The sequence below is a fragment of the Gopherus flavomarginatus genome, chromosome 16 (genome assembly GCF_025201925.1).
Source record: "Gopherus flavomarginatus isolate rGopFla2 chromosome 16, rGopFla2.mat.asm, whole genome shotgun sequence".
Classification (NCBI taxonomy): Eukaryota; Metazoa; Chordata; order Testudines; family Testudinidae; genus Gopherus; species Gopherus flavomarginatus.
In genome coordinates, this window is record NC_066632.1 from 19,709,685 (window position 1) to 19,737,504 (window position 27,820).

At 49.2% G+C, this 27,820-nt stretch overlaps 2 protein-coding genes across 2 annotated transcripts in view; both read left to right on the forward strand.

The window, feature by feature from the left end:
- The first annotated feature begins 5,306 nt into the window (after positions 1-5,306).
- LOC127035574 (maestro heat-like repeat-containing protein family member 2A) lies at positions 5,307-27,630 on the forward strand. Its single transcript, XM_050925593.1, has 14 exons — positions 5,307-5,739; positions 6,147-6,328; positions 6,642-6,772; positions 6,919-7,026; positions 15,102-15,244; positions 18,890-19,012; positions 19,858-20,020; positions 20,575-20,673; positions 22,109-22,260; positions 22,792-22,935; positions 25,631-25,723; positions 26,515-26,584; positions 26,702-26,815; positions 27,533-27,630. Exons 3-14 carry the CDS (start codon positions 6,760-6,762, stop codon positions 27,628-27,630), a joined length of 1,320 nt encoding a protein of 439 aa, XP_050781550.1. The 5' UTR covers positions 5,307-5,739; positions 6,147-6,328; positions 6,642-6,759.
- The window catches only part of LOC127035651 (maestro heat-like repeat-containing protein family member 2B), a 44,642-nt gene continuing 43,238 nt past the window's right edge, over positions 26,417-27,820 (forward strand). The window contains exons 1-3 of the mRNA XM_050925781.1: positions 26,417-26,584; positions 26,702-26,815; positions 27,533-27,606. The gene's annotated coding sequence lies outside the window, so the exon portion shown is untranslated. The remainder of the gene's footprint in view (positions 26,585-26,701; positions 26,816-27,532; positions 27,607-27,820) is intronic.

The following is a 27,820-nucleotide window of genomic DNA, read 5'->3' on the forward strand; positions in this document are numbered from 1 at the left end:
GCAGCCAGGTTCTCACCTGTCACAGTGGCCGGTTGCAGAGTCCAATCAGCTTCCGAACACCCTGCCTGGCTAGCTGGTGTGGCGAAGCTGCAGGTGCCCAGTGTGGCGCCGGGGGAGAGAGCGGGCTCTGATGGCAGCTGCCTGGGATTGCTGCTCGGCCGGCTGTTCCCTGGGCACTGCTCAGAGCCCACTTAGTTCAGCAGCAATGCCAATGCCAAGTCCCGTCTGTGGCCGAGCATGGACACTTGTGTGCCAGCGAGAGACGTGACTGGGCCCTGAGACTGTCCTGGGCACATGCCCTGCTCCAGGTGGGGAGGGAGCCCAGAGCCAGAGGGGTGAAAACCAGTCCACCTCCTGACGACCTCATGCTGGGCCTGAGTCCCCAGGGGCTGGGCATGGGCTGGGCCCTTCGGGCAGCAGGGAGGGGGCTCGGCCGGTGCTGACAACTCCCCTCCCCACTTTGCAGTCGGTGCAGGCTCTGATCAGTGACTTCCAGGGCACCCCCACCTTCAACTACAAGGTGGCTCACGTCTTCTTCATCAGCCGTGAGTATCAGGGGGCAGCGGATCCCCCAGCTGGGAGCCTGGCCAGCGACACACTGGAGTTGGGGCGGGGTTTCTATCTGCCAGCAGGCCAGTGCCCCAGCAGACCAGACCGAACGACCCCACCTATCCCTTCCCCCCTTCTGCCCCACGGGCCTGCCTCCAGCCAACCCGGCTCACAACATGCACCCAGAAAGGCGGCCTCTGGCTACCATTCCCAGCATGCATTGCTCCATCAGTCCCAACTGGGGTGGGGAGATGGGACACCACCAGAATACCCAGTGTGTCAGGGTCACATTTGCTTCTCCCCATTACAGCGGCAGGGGGATCCCAAGTCCCCGTTCTTCCTTGTGCATCATTTGGAGTTCTACAATCTGGTCACTTCCCCCTGTGGAGGGGCTGAGGGCAGAGTGTGAGACAGGGGCTACATAGGAGAGATTGTGCCCCCCTCCTTGCTGCTGATGCTGCAGAAGGCGAGAACCCGGCGTGACTCTGGTTTGGTGGGGCTGGACTCATCGTTGACTCCTGTGTGTCCCCGCTGGCTTGCCCAGGTTCCCCACAGGTGTGCAGCACTACGCCCCTGCTGTGCCCGTCCTGACCCTGTCTGTGGGGGCTGGCGCTGTGCTGGGGCTCCTGAGCCCTGTACCTGTCACCCCCACCCACTGCCTTTGCCTTGCAGCCTGTCCTGAGCCTCTGTTCAAGGAGCTGAGGAAGTCACGGATCACCAAGGCCATCAAAACAGTCAAGGAGATCAACGTGGCCTTCCTGCCCTATGAGAGCCAGGTAAGGGGTGGCTGGGCTTTGGAGGAGCCGGGCCGCGGGGTGGACGGTGACGTAGGACACCCCACTCTTAGTGTTCAACGTGGCTTGGGGGGAACCTTTCCCTTCTAGGGCCCTAGATTTGATGCCAGCACAGGGCAGCAGGGACTAGCCTGCTGCTCACACCCTGTGAGACGTGGAATTGCTGGCTTAGATGTATAGGGGAGGAGCACGTGAAAAGTAGAAGGAAGAAGGAGTGATTTTGAACCTGCTCGGAGATCCTGGCGGGAGAGGGGTGGGGGGTCTAGACCCCCTTGGAGATCCTGAGGAGTTGGCAGAACAATAGCATTCCCTGTGTGAGGACTATGGGCCCTAGCCCTTCTCTAACACTGGCTGTGGGCAGATCTCAAAGTGCTCTACAAAAGCCAGTGTCCTTATCCCCTCTGTACAGATGGGGAAACCAAGGCACTGCCTGGGGAAGTGTGTGCCCAGCACAATCTCTCTGTTTATACACAGGGCAGTTTGGTCACAGAATTAAGCTTCACACACAGAGCCTCTTCCACACCTGGACACTCCTGTCTGTGTGTGCTCCTACACCCATCCCCATGGTATCGGAACCTCACTAATGAATTCAGCCTCCCAGTTTAGGCAGAGTGGCCTGTGTTACAGATGGAAAACTCAGGCATGCAGGGAGTCTGTCAGAGCAGGACTAGAACCCAGATCTCCTAAACCTTAGCCACAGCTCGTTCCATCCCCATCCCATTCCCAGTAGAGGGGAGCTGCAAATCCACCCTGCCCTGGATTCTCATACGAGATCACCAGTGGTTCCTGTCTCCCTAGGAGAAGCAAAGTGATGTAAAATCCAAGGCCTGCCCAGATCTCTCCGTCCTGTTGCTTCTGCTCTTTCTTCCAGCCTTTGCTGAGCTGCTGGGAGACTGTGCACCTGTGACCAACTGGGAATGTTTGTAATATCTTTTATGAAGCTGATGCATGCCTCAGTTTCCCCTATATGTTGCATGGCTTCTCAGGCAGGGGGCTGGGGTGGAAGGACTCTCAAGGAAGGGAATTAAACTCAGATCAGCCTGGGGGCCAGAAAGACCATGCCGACTCCAACGGCTCCTGGCTGGATGCTCCCAGCAGGGAATCGGAGCAAGGGCCCCCAGCTCGAGAAGCACAGAGTTGGGAAGGTTTGAGCTGGAGGATAAAGTGAGGGAACCTGGGAGCTCTCGCCTTAGAACTGACCAAGGTCAGACCGAGGCCTGGTCTACACAAGGCAATTGGGTCAGTGTAACTGAGTCGCTCGGGGATATGAGAAAGGCGGCATCACAAGTGATGCAGCTGCAGTGGTTTACATGTAGATGCAGTGATGAACTGGTGCCGGTTTGCGGGAACCAGTTCTAAAAGGGCTTCTAAATTTAATAACTGGTAAGTTGAAGTGACTCAGGAGCGTAGCTGGGGGAGAACAGGGGGAATGGCCGTCCCCCATCATCACATTATCCAAAAGTGGCACCTTAGGCGCCGACCCCGTGAGTGCTCCAGCTCCCCACCCCCAGCCTCAGCTCACCTCCGCTCTGCCCCACTTCTTCCCCCCTCACCCCCCGCTTCTCGTGAATCAGCTGTTCACGCAGAAAGCCTGGGAGGGCTGAGAAGCAAGCAACGACTTGGTGCTCAGGCCCAGAGAGATGGAGATGGAGCGTAGGTGAGCTGGGGCAGGGGAGTCGCCCGCGCCGCAGCAGGTAATGGGGGGGGGTGCAGGGGAACCACTCCCTGCCACAGCTCACCTCTGCACCGCCTTCGCCTCCCTGTGAGCTTGGCCTGACCCAGTGGTCCAGTCAAGCGGCGTGGCTGTAGCGCAGCCAGCCACCTCCAGGCAGCGCAGTAAGGGGGCAGGGAGTGGAGGGAGGTTGGATAGAGGGCAGGTGAGTTTGGGGAGGTGGTCGGGGGTGGATGTGGATCGGGGCAGTCAGAGGGGGGGGAACAGGGGTTTGAATGAGGGCAAGGGTCCTGGGGGAGCAGTCAGGGGATAGAGAAGTGGAGTGGGTGGGACAAGGATCCCGGTGGAGGGTGTCAAGGAATGCGGGGGATGGATGGGGCAGGAGTCCCAGTGGGTGAGGGCAGGCCACGACCCCCTTGTGAGATGAGGAGGGAACCGGTGGTTAAGATTTTGGCAGCTCATCAGTGTGTAGACAGGCCCTGAGTGAGAGACCCGGAGCCTGAAAACAGGTTTCGCTGCAGCTCGGCCGGGCTCTGGGCTGACCAGAACGGTCTCTTGCTTTAACCTTCAGTGGGCTGGGCTGCTGGGGCTGGGGTCCAGGTGCCTAAGAAACCCGACTGTTCTGACGACACTGGGGGAGTGGCCCTGTCACACGACACTGGGGGAGTGGCCCTGTCACACATCTGTATCAGGGTCTGTCTCAGCTGTTCTTGCTGGGCAGGGCTCCCGGGGTGAAGCCCAGCGGCTCAGTCTCAGGAGGTGGGGAGGCCGTGTGGCCTGTCCTGCAGGAAGAGAGATACCTGTTGGGGTTTGGCATAGCAAAGGGCTTCCTCCCAGACACTTCCCCAGCTGGGGTCCTGGCACCGACCCTGTGGATCCATGAGCGTCTTTCCCATCCACTGAGGCAGTGTGGGCTAGTGGGTAGAGCTCTGGACAGGGCCAGGAGACGAGGATTCTTGGGCAAGTCACCTTGCCTATTTGTGCCCCCTTTGGGATCACTGGCTGCTGTGACACAGACGCGCTGTAAGTCTGTAACACCCTGGGCCCAGACGCTCCACCACTGCTTTGGGGGGCGCAAACCCCACTGATACCAGCAGTAGGCACCCAGCTGCCCCAGCAGCAAGGGGACCTGGGAGTCAGGGCAGCGGGAGCTGCTGCCATTTGGAGCTCTGATGGTCCAGGGGGGCAGGCACCTCTCAGGGAATCCAGGACAGTGAGGGGATGGGGCTCTCTCCTAGGAGCTCCTGAAGCTATTGGGGGCTGAAGACACATCCCTGAGATGGGGAAGTGTGGGGCCCAATCTGCCCTGTGTCTCAGGGGGCAAGGGGAGATATTAACCCTGCTCTCCCCACCATTCCCCTGTCCTCCCCTGAGGGGTAGCAGGAGTCATCCTGTCACCTTCTCTCCCTGGTTCAGGGACCAACGAGGACTGAGAGGATGAGGAGGAGGAGGAATGGGTGGACGTGGCTACAGAGGAGGCTGCTGTCAACATCATCCAAAAGTAGCTCCAGGGCAAAGAAAAGGTACAAACCTTCCCTAACTGGGCTGGAACCGAGACTGTCTTCCCCTTCCCAGCACCCGACTCCATGCAGAGGGTCTTGCCCTGATGAACCACCACCCGTAATGGGGACCTTTCGCTTCCATGCTCTAGGACCCCCCAAGATGGGGGTGTTTGTCTCCTCCCCCCACAGGCACCATCCTAGAGCCTGACTCTGCTTGTGTAGGAGTCGTGGGTGATTTGGACAATGGGCAGGTCCCCACTGTCCACCAGGGAGGCCTGAGCCCTGCAGCTGATGTGGATGGGGCAGGGAGGTCCCGGGCTAACAGGCTCTCTCTCCTCTAATCCCTCTCCTGGTAGGTGCAGGAAGAGGCCCAGCAGCTCATGTTCCTTCACGACATCCACCCCACGTCTCGCTGCACAGCAGAAAAGGCAGGACACACTGGAGCCGCACTGGTGCCCTTGTATGAAATGAACTGGTTGAGTCTGCTCCAGTTCTCTCGTCTGTAATCAGGAGGCTAAAATGAATGAGGGATGGTCTTATGATTACAACATGGCCATAGCCGGCTCCAGCTTTTCTGTTGTCCCAATCTGCAAAAAAAGAAAAAGAAAAAAGAGCAGCAGCTCTTCAGGAGTAACTTATTGCTAATATGGGGAAGTCTCTGGGAGAAGAGGCCTTTCTGGTCAGCTGTCTGTCATGGGAGCGCAGGGCTGGTCTCCTATTGCCACCTGCTGTGCCAAGAGGGCAGTGCATGAGATCAGGCAGGGAGATGTGGGTCTGAGATGTTGCGTCCAGCCCCTTCCTCCAGCTCACCAGGGCCTGGGGAACCTTCCTGACCCTGAGAGCACAGTCCCTCTTCCCCCATCCTGCCCCATACTGGCTCGGTGGAGAGGGCCCTGCTCTGTGGCCCTTCCTGTAACCCTGCTCAGGTACTGGCACTGCTCAGGCACTCAGCCATTATGGGAGGATGACTCCCTGAGCCCCACCCTGGAAAGGGGATCCCAGGCTGCTCCCCCAGGGACTGTCAATCATTCAGTGAGGAGCCATCCCAGTCCCTCCCCGCAACGGGGCCTGGCATGGCCACCAGGTCCGAGGTTCCTGCTGCTGGGCCCCTGCTGACCTGTCCTCCACCCCCCCAAGACATCACTGAGGACAAACTGGACAAGAAGTTGTGGCCCTTTGTGTTGGACCCGGTCCCTGCCACCAGTTCCCAGGCTGCTGTCAGGTAAGGCTGAGCCTGGCTGGGCTGTGGGGAGCAGAGCCCTAACATCCCCCCACCCCCAGGGTGTAGGAGCCTCTGTGCCTGGGAGTGCGTGGCGAGGACCCTGCCCTCTATGGGGGAGGGATGCCCAAGAGCCTGCAACCCTGGACCCCTCTCACCATGTCTCCCGCCCCCCAGCAGTCCCTCAACACACCAGAACCCAGGATGGAAGAAAGGGACTGGCCGCGCTTTAGACAGCACCCCCAGCCCAGGGCAGGTGCCACGCTCCCCTACTCCCTCTTGCCTGCTTTGGGTCTCCTGTCCCACTGCCTTGGGCAGGGCCTGCCCCCCAACCTCCTCCAGGCGTGGTGGGAAGTTTATCGGTTTGGGGCACCCTGACCAGCTCCTTGCCCCTGACTGGTGCCGCCCAGCCTGGGACAAGTCTCGCCCTGCAGCCCCTCTCCGCTGCGTGTCTCCAGCTTCTCGGAGACGCTGGTGGCCACCGTACGGAGCTGCGGGATATGCTGCCGCCTGTAGTGCACCCCTGTTCCAGGGGCTCGATTGGCTGAGCTGCCCGCGGAGCAGGACCCAGGTGCTTCAGACCTGGGTGGAGGTAAGCAGGATTGAGGCGCTGGCATGGGGCAGGCTGGTCCTGTCCTGTGCGGCACTCAGCCACGCCTGAGGCCCTACGGGGAGGTGAGGATGGGTGCGGGGACGCCTGGGCTTTGTGCCAGCCCTGCCATGGACTCCCCACTGGCACATCTGAGCTAGCTTGGAGGATGTCTCTTGGCTTGGGGGCTGGGCCGCAGAGAGGTCTGGTGGTGAAGTTTCAGGCCACCAGGGCCCATTGGATTGTGCCATATGAGCCAGGCCAGGACCCCTCCGCCGGAGGAGTGGGTGACGGGTCTCTCTCTCCTTTGCTCCAGGGCCCCGACAAAGCCCGCTCTCAGCTGCTGATTGTGGACCGGAGCTTCAACCTGGTGTCCCCACTGCTGCACGAGCTCACCTACCAGACCATGGCCTACGACCTGCTCGGCATTGAGAATGACACCTACAAGTAGGACCTGGCTGCCAGCAGGAGGCGCCCCGCACTCCTCCTCAGGCGGGCTGGGGTGGATGTGACCCAGGCACTTGCGCTGCTCTGCAGCCCCCACACTTGGGGTAGGGGTGCCGCAGCCTGACCCCATCTCCCCTCCCTCGCAGGTACGAGACGACAGGGACCAGCGACTTGTGGGAGAAAGAGGCGCTGCTGGACAAAGACAACGAACTCTAGGTGCAGCTACGGCACATGCACATCGCTGACATCTCCAAGTGAGCACTCTCACCTCCGTCCCTGACACGCCCCTGTATGCCCTGCCCATACCCTAGATATGCTCCCACGCGTGCTGGGCTGCTGTGGCTGGCCCCAGGCAAGGCCTCTGCCCTCTAGGGGGCACTGTGCGCTGGAAGGGGCCAGGATCTCACCTCCGCCTCCCTCCAGGCCAACATTGAGGACCTGTCCTAGATGCTGAAGAAGATGCCCCAGTACCAGAAAGAGCTGAACAAGGTAATGGGGCTGGAGCTGTTAGTGGGTGGGGAGCAGGGAATTCAGTGGGGTTGATGGACGGGCAGGGTGCTCTGTGGGGCTGGTGAGGGACAGTAGGGACTCTCTGGGGGACAGGGCACTCTGGGGCACTCCGCTTTACTGCCTGATGAGAGCTGCTGACCTGTCCCGTCGGGCAGAGCCATTTCCCCCCCAAGTGCTGTGTGGCACCATGGGCAGCAAGCCTGCCTGTCAGTGCCCAGAGCTGCCCCATTAGCCCCAGCAATGGCAGCCCTTGGGTAACGCCCGCGTCTTTGAATCATAGAATATCAGGGTTGGAAGGGACCTCAGGAGGTCATCTAGTCCAACCCCCTGCTCAAAGCAGGACCAACTCTAACTAAATCATCTCCGCCATGGCTTTGTCAAGCATGACCTTAAAAAACCTCTAAGGAAGGAGATTCCACCACCTCTCTAGGTAACCCATTCCAGTACTTCACCACCCTCCTACTGAAAAAGTTTTTCCTAATATCCAACCTAAACCTCCCCCACTGCAACTTGAGACCATTACTCCTTGTTCTGTCATCTGCCACCGCTGAGAACAGTCTAGATCCATCCTCTTTGGAACCTCCTTTCAGTTAGTTGAAAGCAGCTATCAAATCCCCCCTCATTCTTCTCTTCTGCAGACTAAACAATCTCAGTTCCCTCAGCCTCTCCTCATAGGTCCTGTGCTCCAGCCCCCTAATCATTTTTGTTGCCCTCCGCTGGACTCGTTCCAATTTTTCCACATCCTTCTTGTAGTGTGGGGTCCAAAACTGGACACAGTACTCCAGACGAGGCCTCACCAATGTCGAATAGAGGGGAATGATCACGTCCTTTGATCTGCTGGCAGTACCCCTACTTATACAGTCTAAAATGCCGTTAGCCTTCTTGGCAACAAGGGCACACTATTGACTCATATCGAGCTTCTCATCCACTGTAACCCTAGGTCCTTTTCTGCAGAACTGCTTCCTAGCCATTCGGTCTCTAGTCTGTAACAGTGAATGGGATTCTTCCGTCCTAAGTGCAGGACTGTGCACTTGTCCTTATTGAACCTCATCAGGTTTCTTTTGGCCCAGTCCTCTAATTTGTCTAGGTCTCTCTGTAGCCTATCCCTACCCTCCAGCGTATCTACTACTCCTCCCAGTTTAGTGTCATCTGCAAACTTGCTGAGAATGCAGTCCACGCTGTCCTCCAGATCATTAATGAAGATATTGAACAAAACCGGCCCCAGGACTGACCCTTGGGGCACTCTGCTTGAAACCGGCTGCCAAGTAGACATGGAGCCGTTGATCACTACCCGTTGAGCCCGACGATCTAGCCAGCTTTCTATCCACCTTATAGTCCATTCATCCAGCCCATACTTCTTTAACTTGCTGGCAAGAACGCTGTGGGAGACCGTATCAGAAGCTTTGCTAATGTCAAGGAATAACACATCCATTGCTTTCCCCTCATCCACAGAGCCAGTTATCTCCTCACAGAAGGCAATTAGGTTAGTCAGGCATGACTTGCCCTTGGTGAATCCATGCTGACTGTTGCAGATCACTTTCCTCTCCTCTAAGTGCTTCAGAATTGATTCCTTGAGGACCTGCTCCATGATTTTTCCAGAGACTTAGGTGAGGCTGACCTGTAGTTCCCTGGATCCTCCTTTTTCCCTTTTTTAAAGATGGGCACTACATGAGCCTTTTTCCAGTCATCTGGGACCTCCCCTGATCGCCATGAGTTTTCAAAGATAATGGCCAATGGCTCTGCAATCACATCCGCCAACTCCTTTAGCACCCTTGGATGCAGTGCATCCGGCCCCATGGACTTGTGCTCATCCAGTTTTTCTAAATAGTCCCAAACCACTTCTTTCTGCACAGAGGGCTGGTCACCTTCTCCCCATACTGTGCTGCCCAGTGCAGCAGTCTGGGAGCTGACCTTGTTTGTGTAGACAGAGCCTTGCTCCTGCAGCTCTCGGGAGAGGGCCTTGGTGGGCTTCCAAACCAGCCCGTTGGAGCCACTCCTAGTGCCACTGAGCCATGTGCCAATGGAAAGCTCCTGGCCACTGGCACAGGTACCCTGACAGCTGCAGGTCTCCAAGCCCCAGCCTCGTGGTAACTAACAGAGAAACCATGGGCTGCTTTGAAAGCTGCTTCCTCCTCCTGATCCTCTCCTCCCGCTCCCCTGCTCCACCCCAGAGAGCGGGTGCTGGAGGGCACTGACTTGGCCATGCAGATGTGGGTTGGGGCCTGGGCTGAGCCAGGTTTGGCGCAGGGGTGGCCTGGCTGGGTGCATCCTGTTTGTGATCATCTGGGCCTGGCCTAGGCCACATTAGGCTAGCGCCCCTTCAAGCCCCATGCCCCTGACTGGTTCACGGGAGGGATAGGGAGGGCAGGCGGCTGCTTCCCAGCCCAGCTGGGGGCTGCCCTGGCTGGGAGACAGGCAGAGGGAGAAAATGCAGTTCCTCTCAGCAGCACTAGGGGCACCAGCCAGGTCAGGCACTCTCAGCCTGTGCGCTCCCTGCAGCTCAGACTCTGCATTGCACCTCTCCTATGCCCATACCCATCGCACCCTGCCATGGCTTTCCCAGCACCTGCCAGCCTCAGAGTGCCCCAGGCTTCGCCAAATATGATCCCAGTCTGTCAGGGGGGTTGGAAAATGCCCAGCAGCATCCGTGTGATATGAAACCTCAGTAACAGGCACCCAGAGTGGGAGTGACTCACATGGATTTGGGGGCAGAGCTGGGCATGGAACCAGGAATCCTGCCTCCTAGCCACTGATCTAACCACTGGATCCTACTCCCCTCCCAGAGCTCAGTGCAGAACCCAGATGGCCTACCTCCCAGCCCTCTCTTCTCTCTCCATATTTCTGTCCCCTCGTACCCCTACTAATAATTGCACATGCAGCTTGCTGGGGAATGTGCCCTGGAAGAGGTCAGTCCCTTCGAGCCCAGCAGGCCCTGTTTCCCCTGGGCCAGCTCCTCTCTCCCTGCTGGGCAAATGAGCACTGCATGCCTGCTGTGGATGGGGTGAGAGACCATGGCACCTGTGATCTGCTGCTGGCCTCAGCCCTGGGGACTGGTGGGAATGCAGTGCTGTGACGTTGCACTCTATATGATTTTATAAAAATATATAATGTAACTGGAATATGCTTCATGAAAAAGGTCTCTTGTAAGGTATCATTACAAAGCATCTAATCTACTGAGCGTGGTCATCCTATTTGTATAAATGTATCCCTCTTACAACCGCATCTGCTCTAACCCCTCAGACAGAGACCAACACCTACAAAATCTCCACCAAGCATTCTCAAAACTACAATACCCGCACGAGGAAATAAGGAAACAGATCAACAGAGCCAGACGTGTACCCAGAAGCCTCCTACTGCAAGACAAACCCAAGAAAGAAACCAACAGGACTTCACTGGCCATCACATACAGCCCCCAGCTAAAACCCCTCCAACGCATCATCAAGGATCTACAACCCATCCTGGACAATGATCCCACACTTTCACAGGCCTTGGGTGGCAGGCCAGTCCTTGCCCACAGACAACCTGCCAACCTGAAACATATTCTCACCAGTAACTGCACACCGCACCATAACAACTCTAGCTCAGGAACCAATCCATGCAACAAACCTCGATGCCAACTCTGCCCACATATCTACACCAGCGACACCATCACAGGACCTAACCAGATCAGCCACACCATCACTGGTTCATTCACCTGCACATCCACCAATGTAATATACGCCATCATATGCCAGCAATGCCCCTCTGCTATGTACATCGGCCAAACTGGACAGTCTCTACGGAAAAGGATAAATGGACACAAATCAGACATTAGGAATGGCAATATACAAAAACCTGTAGGAGAGCACTTCAACCTCCCTGGCCACACTATTGCAGACCTTAAGGTGGCCATCCTGCAGCAAAAAAACTTCAGGACCAGACTTCAAAGAGAAACTGCTGAGCTTCAGTTCATCTGCAAATTTGACACCATCAGCTCAGGATTGAACAAAGACTGTGAATGGCTTGCCAACTACAGAACCAGTTTCTCCTCTCTTGGTTTTCACACCTCAACTGCTAGAACAGGGCCTCATCCTCCCTGATTGAACTGACCTCGTTATCTCTAGCTTGCTTGCTTGCTAGCATATATATACCTGCCCCTGGAAATTTCCACCACATGCATCTGAAGAAGTGGGTATTCACCCACGAAAGCTCATGCTCCAAAATGTCTGTTAGTCTATAAGGTGCCACAGGATTCTTTGCTGCTTTGAGCCCAGCAGGCCCTGTTTCCCCTGCCCCCTGGGCCAGCTTCTCTCTCCCTGCTGGGCAAATGAGCACTGCATGCCTGCTGTGGATGGGGTGAGAGACCGTGGCACCTGTGATCTGCTGCTGGCCTCAGCCCTGGGGACTGGTGGGAATGCAGTGCTGTGACGTTGCACTCTATATGATTTTATAAAAATATATAATGTAACTGGAATATGCTTCATGAAAAAGGTCTCTTGTAAGGTATCATTACAAAGCATCTAATCTACTGAGCGTGGTCATCCTATTTGTATAAATGTATCCCTCTTGTGTCTGAAACTAGAAATATGAAATATCACTCTGTGGGCCTATTGTAATTATGCAATACAAATAATCACATGCTGATCTACAGAAATACTTTTGTACCGTGGCCATCCCCACTGGTTTAAGAGATTAGTCACTGAAAATGGAAGTATGTGAACTTGACATCTGCGTTTAACTCAGTCCCCTCGTTCTTTCTGCTCAGTACACACTCGGTGGTAGGTGTGTCCACATAATAAGGTTATGAAGATGGGTCTATGGGAGGGTTTGACTTCCTCTCCCATGGTCTGCTATTGCAGGAAGGAGGTTTGCTGGGAAGAGGTGGGGTCTGTCTGTCAAGCAGGAGAAGAACATCTTGGTGCACTGACTCACCAACCTTATGAGAAGAGCTTAAAACTAAGTTCAGAGGGGGCAGGTGAAAAAAGCCACCAGGTGAAAAAAGGTAATCTTAATAGCGGACTAGATCTTTGGGGAGAAGTAGATGTGGAAAATTGCAGTAGAATTATAGGAGAAACAAGAGGGAAATCCATGGAGGCATCTGCTTAACATCTTAGATGTCTATACACAAATGCAAGGAGTAATAATAATGGGGAATAAACAGTAAGAACTGGGAGTTTTAGTACATAAGTCATAACTGAGCTTAACTGGCATCACAGATACTCGATGGGCTAAATCTCATGACAGGAATATTGGTATAGAGGGCTATAGCTTGGTCAGGAAGGACAGGCAGGAAAAAGAGAGAGGAAGTATTGCCTTGTGCACTTGTTCTGAGGTCCAGAAGGAGGTGAGAAGCAGACCAGTTGAAAGTCTCTGAGTAAAGATGGAAGAGGGAAAAAACAGGGTTGATGTCCTGGTAGGGGTCTATTACAGACCATCAAATCAGGAAGAGGAGGGAGATGAGGCATTTCTAGAACAAATATCAGGATCTGTGTTTTGGATATTTCTGTTAATAATGGGGGACTTTACCTACCCAGACACCTGTTGAAAAAGGAATATGGCAAAACACAAAAAATTATTCAGTAAATTCCAGAAATGTACTGAGGACAATGCTTTGTTTCAGAAAATGGAGGAAGTAAGCAGGCGGACAGCCATTTTAGACTTGATTCTGACCAACAGGGAGGAGCTGGTTGTGAAGGTAAAGGTGATTTGGGTGAAAGTGATCATGAATGATAGATTTCATGATTCTAAGGAAAGGAAGGAGTGAGAATGATAGAAGAAGGACTACAAAAAACAGACTTTAACATACTCAGAGAATTGGTAGGTAGCCACCCATGTGGAAAATATCGAAGGCATAAAGGAGTTCAGGAAAGCTGGCAGTTTCTCAAGGAGACAATATTAAAGGACAACCACCAATGCAAAGGAAAGATAGGAAGAATAGTAAGAGGCCAATATGGCTCCATCAGAAGTTTTTTAATGACCTGAAAATCATAGCACGGGACAAATGTAATTGGAATTCTTTTTCCATATGGTTTACTGCAAAGAGTGTCATCATTTTGAATGCTTTAAAGGCAGCATCACTTCCAAAATCAAGAGTTGGCTCTACATATGCCATATATAGGACACCACACTATATTAAACACAATAAACATTAATTTAGTTGATTTGTTTGACCGGACATGGAAATTAAGTGTAAATTTCAGTTCATTGTAAAACAACATAAAATCAATATTTGTAATACAGTTCAATAAGGTTTCATCAGGCTTTCTGATCAACCAAATTAAAAAGCAAAGGAAACCAACCAACCACACTCAAGGGTCACTGTGCATTCTCCAAGGCAGTTTCTTCTCTTTCTTTGTTTGGTGCTTTTATTTTATATCAATTCAACCAGGAGCAGATTTTCAGATAAAACCAATACTGGAAAGTGTGGCAAACAGAGAGAGGGACTAAACCAAAATTCAAAATGATGTCGAGAGAATGAGGAATTCTACACTGGAGCAAATGTAGCGACCTATTGGACTGCTTACATGTATGGGCCCAGATATTGAAATGTATTTAGGTTCCTAACAGCTACTGATTTGAGTGCGAGTTAGGAGCCTAAATACCTTTGAGGATCTGGTCCATGTAATTACAGCACATGCCTGGTTGGCAGCAGATTATGTGGTACGCTACAGTCACATCGATGTCATAATAGTGCTTGCACAATCTGCACTGGTTGTCCTGGACATGACAGACTGAGAGACCAGTTGCCTCTCGGTACGGGAGCTCTTTGGAGAAAGGACTGTCTGGAGGAAGTGTTGAGGAAAGATTCAGAGATGAATACATTTGTGACTGAGCAGGAGGTAACCGACAGAGGTAAGGGTCAGCACTGTATTTTCTAGATCCAGTCTATATTCACACACACATTCAGAAAGCCTAGGCATACAGAGAGATTAGTTGTAATGTTCTCCAGTTCTGTGACCAGAACCTCAGCTGCTGTAAATCAGTGTCGCTCTGTTGACTTCCTTGTAGCTGTGTTAATTTACACCAGTTGAGGAGTTGGCCTACAGCCTCTGGACCTGGAAACTTTCCTGAGAATCTGATTTTCTATTGAATGTTATGGGGGAGGTCTCCCTTCTTTTCTCCAAGGGGTTTTATATTTATTGTGGGTCCTCACTTTGTGTCGTCTTCATCCATGCTGCCAAGATCTAGTTGTGGAATCCATCGGAAATGGGGGAAATTAGAACAAAAAATGTGGAAGGGCTTCTCCTCTGTCTGTCTAAATGAAGCTCTGCTAATATCTTAAATGCAGGATAAGAAATCATGGGGTCACATTTCTTAGCAACACTAGTGCTCCTAATCCCACACTATCACTACTGCAGCTAAATGGGCAGTGTAGGTTACAGTTAGGATTCAATTTGCATCTGGGTGTTAGAACTGAAGGATGCAATTTGCTTAAAGGATGGGCAATCACCTAACCTCAATCAGGACGTAGGTGCCTTAATATGGATTTAGGAGTTTCAGTTTAGGCACCCAGTTTTGAAAATTTGGGCCATAAATTATTATTCTGTATGCTATCAAACCTCATCAATTGATAGTAAAGAGAGAAAGGAAGATTATTTTACATGGGGATCTACTTGAAAGGAGCAAATTTTCTTCATTATGATTTCCCCCCAAACACGTTGGGCAGTTCAGCAAACAAACCTGGTCATCAGGAGGAAGGAAGAGGATTTACATGAGTCCCAGGTCTACTTCTCACAGTGTTTGGGTGCCTGCAGAATCTTTACTGGATACTGAATTAAAGAGGCCAGCACCAACTTCTATTATCAGTGGTAACCAGCCAAATCCTTTTCTTTAATTTCAGGTGTTTATAATGAGGTTGTTTCCCTCTTGGCACATATGGATGACCAAGATAAGGACAAAATTGCCCTCAGGATTGCCTGTATAGCTGAGACCAAGCTGGCTAGCGTTGTGACAGTTCTGCTAGAGAAACTGCAACTGGATGAGGTATGGCAGTTTCATGAAATTACATCCGCTTTCCATGTGTCCACACCAAATTCTGTCTGACTTCATGGGGGAGTGCATGGGGGTAATTCAGTATAGAACGTGGCCTGGCGCATAATCAGCATAATCAATATTCACCCTTCTGTCCTCAGGCATGAACTCATCATGCAAAATGCTGTTATTACAGATCAGGATGATATAATGTTCTATAAAGAGAGTATTGTCCTTTTACACACAGTGGAGTACATGGGCTGTATACAGTAAAAGTACACTATAGGACTAGCAATAATCTCTTTTAATAATACTTTGCCCTTCTTTAGCATCTTCATCCAAAAATCTCAAAGCGCTTACCTAATACTAGTGAATTAAGAATCTCAGCACCCTTGTGAGAATGGTCCCCATTTACAGATGATTTGTGTCACAGGGAATTAAGTTACTTGCTCAACACCACTTAGCAAGTTAGTAAAAGAATGTGACCAAAACCCAAGTGAACTGACTCCCTGCTCTTAATCCTAGCCAACACTCCTTTCTTATGATGACATATTATTGAGATTATAGCACTGAAGAGACCTTATCTCTATATTTTCTACTGGGGGAATTCTGCAATAAAAAAATAAAAATGATGCACACAGTATTTTAACATTTCAGCAAATATACAATATAATTGCACCAGTTCAAATTATTTTTGATGATTTATTTCAAAATCCCTGTCAGCAAGTATGTCTGTGTCAATACAGACAATAAAAAGGATTCAGGAAATGTTTTTTGACAAATAGATTCCTTATTATGCATATTAATACAGAACTCTGAGTAACAATTCATTTCAACTCACTACAGAACCATATTTCTGGCACCCCTCAGCCACAGTGCAAAGGCTTGGTGGAGTCAGGGGTGATGGAGGAGCTGAGGGAGGGGGAAGTAAATTGCTGGGAAGGAACCTGGGTATGAACTTGGAGGGTTGCTGGGTATGGGTGGGAAATGTATGGAACAGGGTTTTTTTTGGGAGGGGCGGGGAGGAACTGTTAGGGAGCGTCCCCCCCATTCAGACCCTGGCTGACCCCTAACCTCTCCCATTCAGGAAGGCACATCTGCCCCTGTCTCCATGTGTTCCTGCACCCTCATGGGTCCTTGCACCCCCTGGCCACATATGTCCCCTCCACCCCCACTCAGACACCCACTCCCCTCATCCCCATGTGTCCCTGTGCCCCCTCCCCCATCCCCATGTGTCTCTGTGCCTCCACCCAACCACTCCCTGTCCCTGTGTAGCTCTGCAGCTCCTCCCCCATCGCTATGTGGCTCTGAACCTCCCTCTCCCCGTAACCCTGTCAGTCTGTCTTCGGAAGACAGCTCTGTCAGTCTGTCTTCGGAAGTAGAGGTCTGCTCGGGCCCAATTTTGCAGCCCAACCTGAACGGGCGTCAAGCCCACTCACCTCACCTTGAGAGGGTTGAATCATTTTCCATCCTGGTCCCAACCCTTCCCCCCAAACTCCCATTCAGCCCCTGCCTCAGTCTGCCATCCCCCACTAGCCCTTATGAGCAGAACTGAACTGCTTGTCTTGGCCTCCTAGTACATTAATTATTTGAATTATTCGATTAATGATGACTCTCTTCTGGTTTCAAAGAATAAAATTGTTGCATAATCCAGAGCTACTTGAAGTACGTAGAGCTTATTCATAAATTATCAGTGACAATTTTCAATTAAAAAAAATCCTCCTTACATTTAAAAATTAATGGAAGGAGCTTCTCCCCAGTGGAGCTGTGTGTTCTGATTGCAGTTTGCAGAAGCATCCCTTTTCAAGCAGCACACTGGACTGTTTAGCCAATCAAGAGATCTGATTGGCTTTGAACATTCCAAAGGGCTTTATGACCTTGGCATGCAGCTCACATAGGTTTACAGACTCACAGGAGACAGAGCTGGAAAAGACCTATTGGCTCATCCAGTCCATTTCCTTGCTAATACAGGAGCATTCCCAGCAGCCATTTTCCACTGTTTTGACCAAACTAATTTTAAAAGCCCCTAATGACTGAGCTTCCACTGTTTTCCTAGAAAGACTGTGTCATAACTTTATAGACCTGTCTCCCAGGTGGGGCATTTTTCTTGATTAAAGTCTAAATTGTATGCCTTTTTTTAGTTTAATTCCATTACTCCTACTTTTACCTAAATGTATTATACTAAAAAATTCCTCTCCTTCCTTGGTGTTCACACCCTTCAGATAGGTGTATGGTATTATCATGTCTCCCTCACAGTCACCCCTTGGCCGCATCGGCCCTAGACAGCTCTGTCAGTCTGTCTTCGGAAGTAGAGGTCTGCTGGGGCCCAATTCTGAAGCCCAACCTGAATGGGCCCCAAGCCCACTCACCTCACCCTGAGAGGGTTGAATCATTTTCCATCCTGGTCCCAACCTTTCCCCCCAAACCGGATACTGCCACCTCATCCTGCTCGTGGGGCCGGCGCAGCGGCAATAATATGCAGCAATGGCTTGATCCTCTGACACTGCCCCCTGCTGTGTTGATTCCATGGGCTAAAGGAGGAGAACTGACCTGACCTGACCTGAGCCCAAGAGAGTCCAGTTGTTTTCTCATCCAACCTGACCCTGATGCCTGTAGTCAGATCCCACAGGATTTGGGTCAGGTTGCAGGGCTCTATTCAGAAGTCAAATCTGTCACCCCCGTGCATTCTTTTTTGTTCTCCCATGAATTACTTCCAATTTGTTGATCTCTCTGGGAATGTGGTGCTAGAAAATGCACCTCAGCTGAACAGAGAGGAACTGTCCTCTTCCTGCTTTCTGCCATGATCCCTGTGTATAAAAGACCTAACCCACATGGCTCTTTGTGGTAGCCATCACCCCTTGCATATACATGTTGACTTTGTGTTCCAACGTCACCCCCAGGGCACTTGTTGCTTCCCACTTTTCACCCTCCCATTTTGTCAGTTACTTCTACCTCCTTTCCAGATGTGCTAGTTTGCAGTTTTCTGAAAGGAATCTTGTTCTCTGCTCAGGTTTTTAATTTCTCTGCGTCCCTCTTTATTTTTAATCTGTCCCAGCTGATACTCTTATCTGTGAATTTCTGCACTGATGGGCCTCCTAAAAGACACCTTCAAGTGTGCAACTGTCAATGTAGAACTAACTGCTGAGCTCATTTCCCCTAGGAGCTGTTGAGGACATACTGCGGGAGTTGGGTATTTTGTAATTCAACATTTTCAAATTCTGTCTGGAGTGGGCAGAGCAAGGGCAAAGTGGTAAACGACACTCGATAAGGGGGCAGTGAAGGAGGCTTCTTCTGGCTCTTTTCTCTCCTGGAAGATTAAAATATGTCAATTGCTCGGCTGCTTCTGAAGTGCTGCTAAATGCGGTGATTGTGGAGGGTATGACATGTTTTATACCAATTAAGCCAATGGATTAGTTGTGTGAGCATGCTGGCTGAGAAGTCAGTGTGGCCTAGTGGATAAGACTCTAGATAATGACTCAGGAGACATGGATTCTCTTCTTGACCATGGACCTACTCTGTTATGATAAGACTTGGGCTAGTCATTTCATGTTTGGATTGGGAGCTCTTTAGGGCAGGGTCTTATTTGTCAAATTACTGTGTGGTCATCAAGAAAAACCTTTTCCCGATTGTTTGTTCTCTTTTTTGGTTTGTCCCCAGCAAAACAGAGTAGACATTTACTGTATCCTGGAGAAGGTATTACAGCAGGACACCGGGGACCTGGAGAGAGGGCTACTGAACAAAACAATAACCCTAGCCTTAAACCACATGAGAGAGACTCAAGTAAGTTAGTTCTCCTGAGATATTAATCAAAGGATCCAAAGTTTTAACTAATTAAAACTCTCTTTTTGGGGGGGTAAAGTATATATTGAAATGAAAATGTGTTCTTCTGTTAGAGGCCCACAACGTCCTAGACAGCACTTGTGCACATGCATAAGATGGGAAAACTCACATGCGAAAGTTACACTTGTACTTAAGTGCTTTGCAGGACCAGGCCCCGAGACACATGATATCAGACACAGAAACAGGCCTATGGTTTCTTAATGAGCAAGTCTTTCCCGAAGTTTACTAGGGATTTCCTTATTGATACTGATGTTATGTGGGAGGCGCTCTGATACTATCGCACTAAGTGGCAGTATAAAGCCCTAAGACAGACAGAATCTGAACTATCTCCAAAAGAAGCAGCATTGGATTTAGAATCTATTTTGCCAGCAGGAAAACCCATGGAAAAATCCCTCTCTTGTTCCAAAGGAAGTCAGTCCCCTTTTTGGAGACAGTTTATTCCAGGAAAGCTCTCTGAATATATTTGAAGTGGCCCAGTCTGTGTCTCACTACTTCGTCAGGGAAGGGCAGAGCAAAATATCATGTGACTATGGTGACCAGTCATCCACCACAAGGAGCTAATAATGAATAGTCTAACTAAGCAGCTTGCAAGCAACTCAAAGGCTGAAAATTGTTTAGCCAAATGACTCAATAAATATTTATGACTAATAACTCTATCCACAGAAAGTTGGGTGGGTTCATTTGGAACTTATGCACAGAAATAAGGACTTGACTCATACAAACAAGTCAGGCTAATGCAACCGGCTTCAGTCATTTCAGTGTTTTGAGTTTTTTTTTTCTTCTAGGAAGCAACAAATGAAGTCAAAGTGGCAGCTAGCAACACGTTAGTGACTCTGGCACGCTGCTATTTTGATCATGTCATGTCTGAGCTGCTCTGTCATCTGAAACCACCAAAGCGGTCTGAAGAATTTGTTTTAATTACGTTGGGAAACTTGTCATCAGCCTATGGTACGATAACTTCCATCTTTTGTTTCAAAGTTATCACCTTTCATTTAAGGACAGGGGATTACTCTCTCTACCTAAAAATGTTGCAGCTAAACAGAGCTCTGCTTGAGTGTGTGCGTGCGTGTGTGCGTGGAGAGACCCCGGATTAACTGCTCTTGCTAGTTTTGGCTTCCAGATCATGAGCTATCCAGACGACGGTGCAAGCTCTAACTTCTGCCCCCGACTGAAGTTCCTTAGGGATGGAAATGAGTGGAAGATCAGGTCTGGTGGAGCTCTTCTCCACCCCGCTTCCCATCCGGCCCCAGTGCTCTCTCCCCTTACACTGGGAGTGAGTTGGGCAGCGGGCACAGCTGTGCACTGATGGAGGATTCCTCTCTTCAGGGTGCATCCCCCACTGACTTTCAATGGCTGCTTTAAAGCCATTCTGCTCTGCTTATGCAGTGCAAATTGGCCCAGGAGCCCCTAGCACCCTGCCCCACAGTGTTTCTAAGTGTGTTCTAAGAAGGTGTAGAGCAGCCGATTATCTGTCTTCCTTCTCTTCTGGCCTTTCTCTGCAGCATTTAAGTGTATCCCTTTTGTGAGAATAACCCTGAACGCCATGTTCTCCATGTTGGAGTTAGTCAATGACAGCCGGATGAGACAAGCATTTTGTGGTGGTAAGTGCCAGCACTTACTGTAGGTGCCTAGAATGGCTATTGAGGGGGTCTTGGTACAGATTTGAGTGACTGACCAAGTCTGCAAACAGGCCCTGAACTGTGCTCCCTGCCCTGCATTGCACCAGGTGCTTTGTTCCTGGGCTCCCGTGGCATTCAGTGAAGTGGAGAGTGCTCCTCACTTTGCAGGAGGCGCTGAGCATTTGTAAGTTCAGGCCCTTTATGACTCATGGATATAATTTAAAATAAACAGACACAAAGGCTGAAGCTGCCCATCTGCCAGAAGGCTCCTGGGGGAGGAGGTGAAGGGAGCAGATTTCAATACTGTACATTTAAAAACCCCATTTCCCACTCCATCATTCATTTTCTTCCCTTAGTTTCTTTATCATCATTTCCTCTCACCCTCTTTCTCTGTCTTCTCTTCCTCTCCATTTCTCTCTTCCTTTGCTTTTCAGGTGATGCTTAGTAAGGGATTAATCCTGTGCCTTTTGAGGTAAATGGAAATTTTGCCATCGACTTCATAGACAACAGGATTGGGCCCTAATTCTTCTTAGCAAGGACGCTAGATACACCTAATTTCAGGGCAAAGTGCTCCCCACTACCTTCAAATCCCAGTAAAGCCAATGGCTGTTAGGGGCACTCAACATCTTTCAGACAAACTGTAACTCAAGATAAAATCATCCAGTGTTAGGGTTAAATAAACAATAACTGCAGGTATCAGAGGGGTAGCCGTGTTAGTCTGGATCTGTAAAAGCAGCAAAGAGTCCTGTGGCACCTTATAGACTAACAGACGTTTTGGAGCATGAGCTTTCATGGGTGAATACCCACTTCGTCAGATGCATGTCATAACTGCAGGGAACACGAGTCATTCAGAGGAGAGCTTGCTGAAATATTTTGGTTTTTAATGATATTTTCCATAATTTTTTCCCCAAATTTGATGAAAAACAAACTTGAAAAATGTCAATGACAAGTTTGATCAGGAAGTGTGCATCCAGTGTTTTGGAGCATCTAAAGAGGTGGCTGAATTTTTTTTGATTTTTGAAAACTATAAATGATTTTTATACTTTGCAATTTTGAAAGAAAAAACACTATCAGTAAAGATTTTTCTTTGAATTTAAACTGCTTTTTCAAGCCGCTCTAATTAAGAGGTAACAAGGAAGGGAGAAAAAAATTGTCTTCAAATGACGGTAACTGAAAAAAGATTGAGAGATCTGCAAATTAAAAAATGAAAAAGCCTTTTGAGAAATAAGGCATGGAATGGGAGGAAGAGAAATAGCTCAAAATTGATCTGGGATTTCAACATCTAGTCCTGAACTAAGCAGTAGCTGCCATGGAAATGTAGTAAACTTTAGGCCTAGGTGTATTCATTGGTAAAGCAACTTTTCCTCGTTACTAGTATGTCCTTTTCACATTGCCTGTCTTCTCTCTGTCCATACAGTTCTGGAAAAATGGTCAAGGGCAGTAAAGCTCTTTTTGACTAACTGGGAAAAGTGCCCATTCCCTATAGCGGGTGAATTGCGACTCTGCAATCATTTTCTTCCCATGTATTCTCATGTGACCAGCAACTGGCTGACCTGTGAGGAGCCGGAGGTGAGAACTGCTGGCTTTCTAAACCTTTAGCAGAAATTGTAATGTTAAATTCTGTGTGTCTGGCACTCTTTGTGATGATGGCATTTAATGGTAGGTCCTTTTGGATGGAAAAGAGTGTCATGTAAAACATCTAAACCCAAACATTTATAATGTCACCACGTCATGGAAATTCTGTCTGTACACAGTGTACATGGATTCTAGTTTTATGCACCTAACGTGCAGATGAAGACGGGCTAGTGGGCTAAATTAATTCCTCCATTCGGCCCCAGTGGAGTTCCAGCAGGGATGAGTTGGCCTAGAATGCATTCTTATCTGGGGAAATATCTTACCTGCTATAGTTGTGAGGTACATTAGAATATAATCCTGAAACCAACCCTATGAGTCCCGGTTCTTTACCAGGAAATCTTGAGATAGGGCCGTTCCTACAGTGGAACAAGGGAAGTTGCAGGCATTAGACGTAGAAGAAGTGTGCCCATTGGATGATACTGAATGAATTAGTAGGAACATAAATTCTGTGTCTCATCTATGCAGCTCAAGCAGGCAATCATCAAAGCCCTTGGTGCCATGATGAGCCTTCTGCTCCATAAAGAGGAGTATCGGGATCAGATATTTGAAACGATCTCATGGCTCCTTGAACAATATAAGGAGGACACTCATGTTTTTCACATCACGAAGGTGAGGTAGCAGTCCTTCAGGTAACTGTCTATGTCTCTGTATGTATGAACTGCACGAGGAGTTTGCTGCCAGTGGGGTTTCCTGGTTGAGACAGTGACTTGTTAGAAAATAAATATACACACGAGTTCTGGGTTTATACACATGGTGAGTCAGGCAACAAGATTTGTAGGTAAATGCCTCTTATGAAAAAGCATCCTCTGTTTCCTGGGGAGGATGATAAGGAGATAAAAAACAAAACACTTGCGCCCCTCCCCAAAAAGATACTCCCTCCTTGTGATTTCCTAGTACATCCTGTCAACTCTGTGTCTATCTTTTAGTTCATAAGCTGCTCAGAGCAGGGGCTGCCATATGTTGTCTCTAGTCAGTACCAAACCAACAGTCAGTGGTTGAAAATTAATACTAAGGAGGCTTGAGAGTCATTGCTTTGGATTCTGTAACTAGATGGATCTAAAAGCATTGCCTGTCTATTTCATCTCCCGTTCTATGCAGTGCTGTTGTAGCCATGTTGGTCCCAAGATATTAGAGCACCAAGGTGGGTGAGATAATCTAATTAAAGATATTGTCTCACTTCCCTTCTCTCTCTATTTCAAATACCCTGAGTACCACATGAGCAAGAAGAAAGGGGCCATATTCTGTCTTCAGTGGGGCTACACAGTTGTAAATGAAGTCACCAGACAGCTGTAACTTCTTGGTAGTGATATTTACTCACCATCTCTGTTGGTTGAAGCTTTCTGGTACAGAGTATGTGGTCACATTTGGGGTTGAAAAACCCATGATTTGGAGGGAACCAGTACATCATGGACTTGTTTGATAGCATCAGGGCACTACACATCTACTTAAATATAGTAATATCTGTAGATGGCATCAAAGAGATTCTGGAAGCTTGAAGCAAGAAAGGAGAAAAGTGTTTAGATGCAGGAAGGAATTTGATTTTCAGCTTTTTTATCAATAACCTGGCAGAGGACATAAAATCGTCCCTGATAAAGTTGGCAGATGAGATAAAAATTGGGAAGTGGTAAATAATGAAGAGGAGAGATTCAGAGTGATTTAGATCACTTGGTAAACTAGGCACAAAGAAAGGTGTGTTTAAAAATGGCTGAACGTGACTGTGTGCATCTAGGCAGAAAGAATTTAGGCCATACATACATGATGGGGGACGCTGTCCTGGGAAGCAGTGACTCTGGAAAAGATTGTGGGGGTCATGATGAATAATCAGCTGAACATGAACTCAAGCTGTGGCCAAAAAAGCTAAAAAGCATAAAAAGGAGACTCTCAAGCAGGAGTACAGTGGTTATGTTATCTCTAAGTCTGGCACTTGTGTGACTACTGTTGGAATACTGTGTCCAGTTCTAGTGCCCACAACTCGAAAAGGGTGTTGATAAATTGGAGAGGATATTGAGAGAAGAGTCACAGTGATTACAGGATTAGAAAACATGCTTTACAGTAGTAGAAGCGAGGAACTCTATCTATTTAATTTAACAAACTGAAAGTGAAAGGGTGTGTGATGGGGTTTCCCTACACCCCATTGGTTCAACAGGGGTTAATCCTACTTTGTGGGCCAAGGAGGCCATGGCCCCTCCTCTCTGCTGGGCATGCTTCAGCTGGAACCAGGATATAAAAGAGAGCCGCTCAGCTGAGTCTGGGATGGCCACCGAAGGGAGCAAAGGTGCATTGTAGGCTCCTACAGAGAGACTGCCAGTGCTCCAGGATTCAGTGTCCAGCTGGACTGTGGCTACAACCCACAAGCCCCAGCCACCCAATGCCAGAGACGGAAGAGAGACCACAGAATCCCTGAGACCGCCAGCTGCGGAAGAATGGGTGGGAAGTAGCCTAGGTGGACTAAGCACTGATCCAGCTGAGGAACCTGGCTTTGACGCGGCATGTTTTGAAAGGATCCCCGCTGAGTTGGTGGCAGATACCCCTGCGGCAAGGCAGGGCCCTGGGCTGGGACTTGTGGAATAGGTAGGAGCCAGTGGAGAAGGGCTGGCCACTAGGCAACACTTCCCTGCCACAAAAGGTGGTTCTGTTGACTCTGGCCACTAGGCAGCACTGCCATACCTAGAAGAGTAGCCCTAGTGACTCAGGCTGTTGGGCCGTGGACCCTCACAGAAGGGCTGCTGCGCTGATACCAACCATTAGGCTATGCTGCCCTAGAAGCCAGGACTGCTGCGGTGGCTAGGGAGACTAGGCCAGCTAGGCCGCCCGAGATCTACTTCAATTCCTCCACAGCCTGGTACCATCCTGTTGGATGGACCTGCCCTGTGACAGGGTGACTTAATTATGGTCTATAATATCTTACATGAGGGACTGATGTTTTATAATGGGCTCTTCAGTCTAGCAGAGAGAGGTGTAACTTGATCCAATGGCTAGAAACTGAGGTGAGACACATTCAGACTGGAAAATAGCATGTACATTTTTAATGGTGAGATAATTAAGCATTAGAACCATTTACCAATGGCTGAGGCAGATTCTCCCTCGCTGACAGTTTTTATATCGAGATTGGGATGTTTTTCTAAAAGCTCTGCTCTTGGAATTATTCTGGGCAAGATCTGTGGCCTGTGTTATACCGGAGGTCAGACTAGATGATGGCAATAATCCGTTCCAGCCTTGGAATCCACGAATCCCCTAAATCTGCTTCAATCACTACATACTGCTCCTGTGTGTGCCACCATCTGACTTTTACCCTCTGTTGCAGAGTCTGAGCCAGCTCTTGGAGGTCTCTGGTGAACATAAGATCCCTCTCCCTAAAGGGGAGTTTCGAGCCATCTGCAGTGCTCTGCACAAGCAGGTGAGGGGTAGTTTTGCTTGGATCCCTTGAGTTAGGCACAGCAGATCTGAAGCATATTAGCAATCCAAATCTATCGAATGATAGTGCAGAGCCTGGGGACCTCCTCATGCCTTCCTGATTTCTGCAGGCTCAAGAGTGAGCAGGTAGCAGTCTCATTTTCTTAGCTAATATCCAGCTCAGTTTGTAAAGCAATTTCACCATAAGCCGATTATCAGAGGGAGTCAGAATTGTACAGTAAAAACTGTGGCTGTGTCTTGATTCGATGAGCTCTGCTGCTCAAAACACTCTAGCTTCTCTTATCTAATGTATTGATTCATAGATTCATAGATTGTTAGACTCTAGGACTGGAAGGGACCTCGAGAGGTCATCAAGTCCAGTCCTCTGCCCTCATGGCAGGACCAAATACTGTCTAGATCATCCCTGATAGACATTTATCTAACCTACTCTTAAATATCTCCAGAGATGGAGATTCCACGACCTCCCTAGGCAATTTATTCCAGTGTTTAACTACCCTGACAGTTAGGAACTTCTTCCTATTGTCCAACCTAAATCTCCCTTGCTGCAGTTTAAGCCCATTGCTTCTTGTTCTATCATTAGAGGCTAAGGTGAACAAGTTTTCTCCCTCCTCCTGATCATTGTGTTTGATCCTTGCTGTGCATTCAGTACCATCCACCTGGGGTTGAGACCTCTAGTTGGACACGTAGGAAGTGGAAGCTTAGAAATTAATTGAACATTTTCTTTTCAATTGCTTCTGATTAGTTTTTCTTTGACCATTTCCCTCCTTCCCACAGATCTGTTCTCAAGCTAAGCCGCTCAGCACAGAAAATCACGCAGAGCTGGTCCATTGTATAATTCTGCTAGGTAAGGGGAAGAGACTCTGAGTTACACAGTGGTTTCCGTGTAACTTCCTTACCTTTGTAAGGTATGGTAAGAATAAGAGTTCTGTCATCAGTGAGGACGTGATTTCTTCCCTTGCAGCCCGTTCTTCTCCGGAGGATCTGATAGCATTTCTGCACTCCCAGCTGAAGATTAAGAATGAGGCTGTTTGCGTGACGTCTTTGAATCTGCTCAGAGCTATTGTTGATGCTGACTGTAAGTAACACAGGAGCAACTGTGCTAGCTGCCCTCTTGGCCAACATGCTGAGGATTGAGTTGGGGACACCCAGAGCTAAAAGCATAGCTACTATAGATTGAGCTGAAGAACCAAGGCTTTGTAGGCATGGCAGGGCAGTAACAGACTCATCGCCTCTGGAAATGGGGCACAGAGGCTCTATAACACACAGTCACCAGTGCTCTGGATATCCACTAAGGGACCAAATGCTGCCCTAAGTTACCCCCCTATAGCCACACAGAAATCAACAGGTTCAGCTAAGTGCTGAATGTAGCCCAAGATATTTTTCAACTTCAGATACAGAAGCTGACTTGGGGTTAATGCACATTAACAATCATCAGATAAAAATAAAATAGCCCTCCTGACTCAATCATCAGTATTAGACACTATAGACTAGATTCTGAGTTCTGTTATACTGTATAAACACAGATAAACCTCGGTGACCTCAGTCTATCTAACTCTTTTAAAATATTTCCATCATGGCAATATGATGGCACTATTTATAGCAATGGAATTATTTTAGATTTACACTGATGTAACTGAGACCAGAGTCTGGTCCTATATTTTCCCCACTGATTCTGTATATGAGAGAAGCTAGGTACTATTCTTCAATAGGGTCCTTTGAAATTCAGGATTCATTCCACTGTGGAAAGTGAGTATGTGAAACAAGGTACTGTACACCTCTCCTTATCTTTCAGTGCCCGAGACAGGAGATAAAAAGTATCTGATTGTGAAGGCAGTGAAATCCACTCTGGGTGATCAGAATGCTACGGTAAGAGTGTGTGTGGAGCAGTGAAATATTTCAGTTTTTTTCAGTGATATGGGATGAATGGATATCTGGGTGGAGCTTTCATTCAGATCCAGAGGAGAGACTGCAGACTAGAGAAGGCATGTCATTCTCCTGCCTGTGTTAAATGGATCCATGTTTACAAGCCAAGGAGGTCAAATCAAAAGCATAAGGATTCTCATATCCTATCTCCTATTTC

Coding starts and splice junctions, on each gene's coding strand:
- LOC127035574 (XM_050925593.1), top strand. Junction 20,674..22,108: donor GAGACAAGCATTTTGTGGTG/GTAAGTGCCAGC, acceptor CTGTCCATACAG/TTCTGGAAAAATGGTCAAGG. Junction 22,936..25,630: donor ATGTTTTTCACATCACGAAG/GTGAGGTAGCAG, acceptor CCTCTGTTGCAG/AGTCTGAGCCAGCTCTTGGA.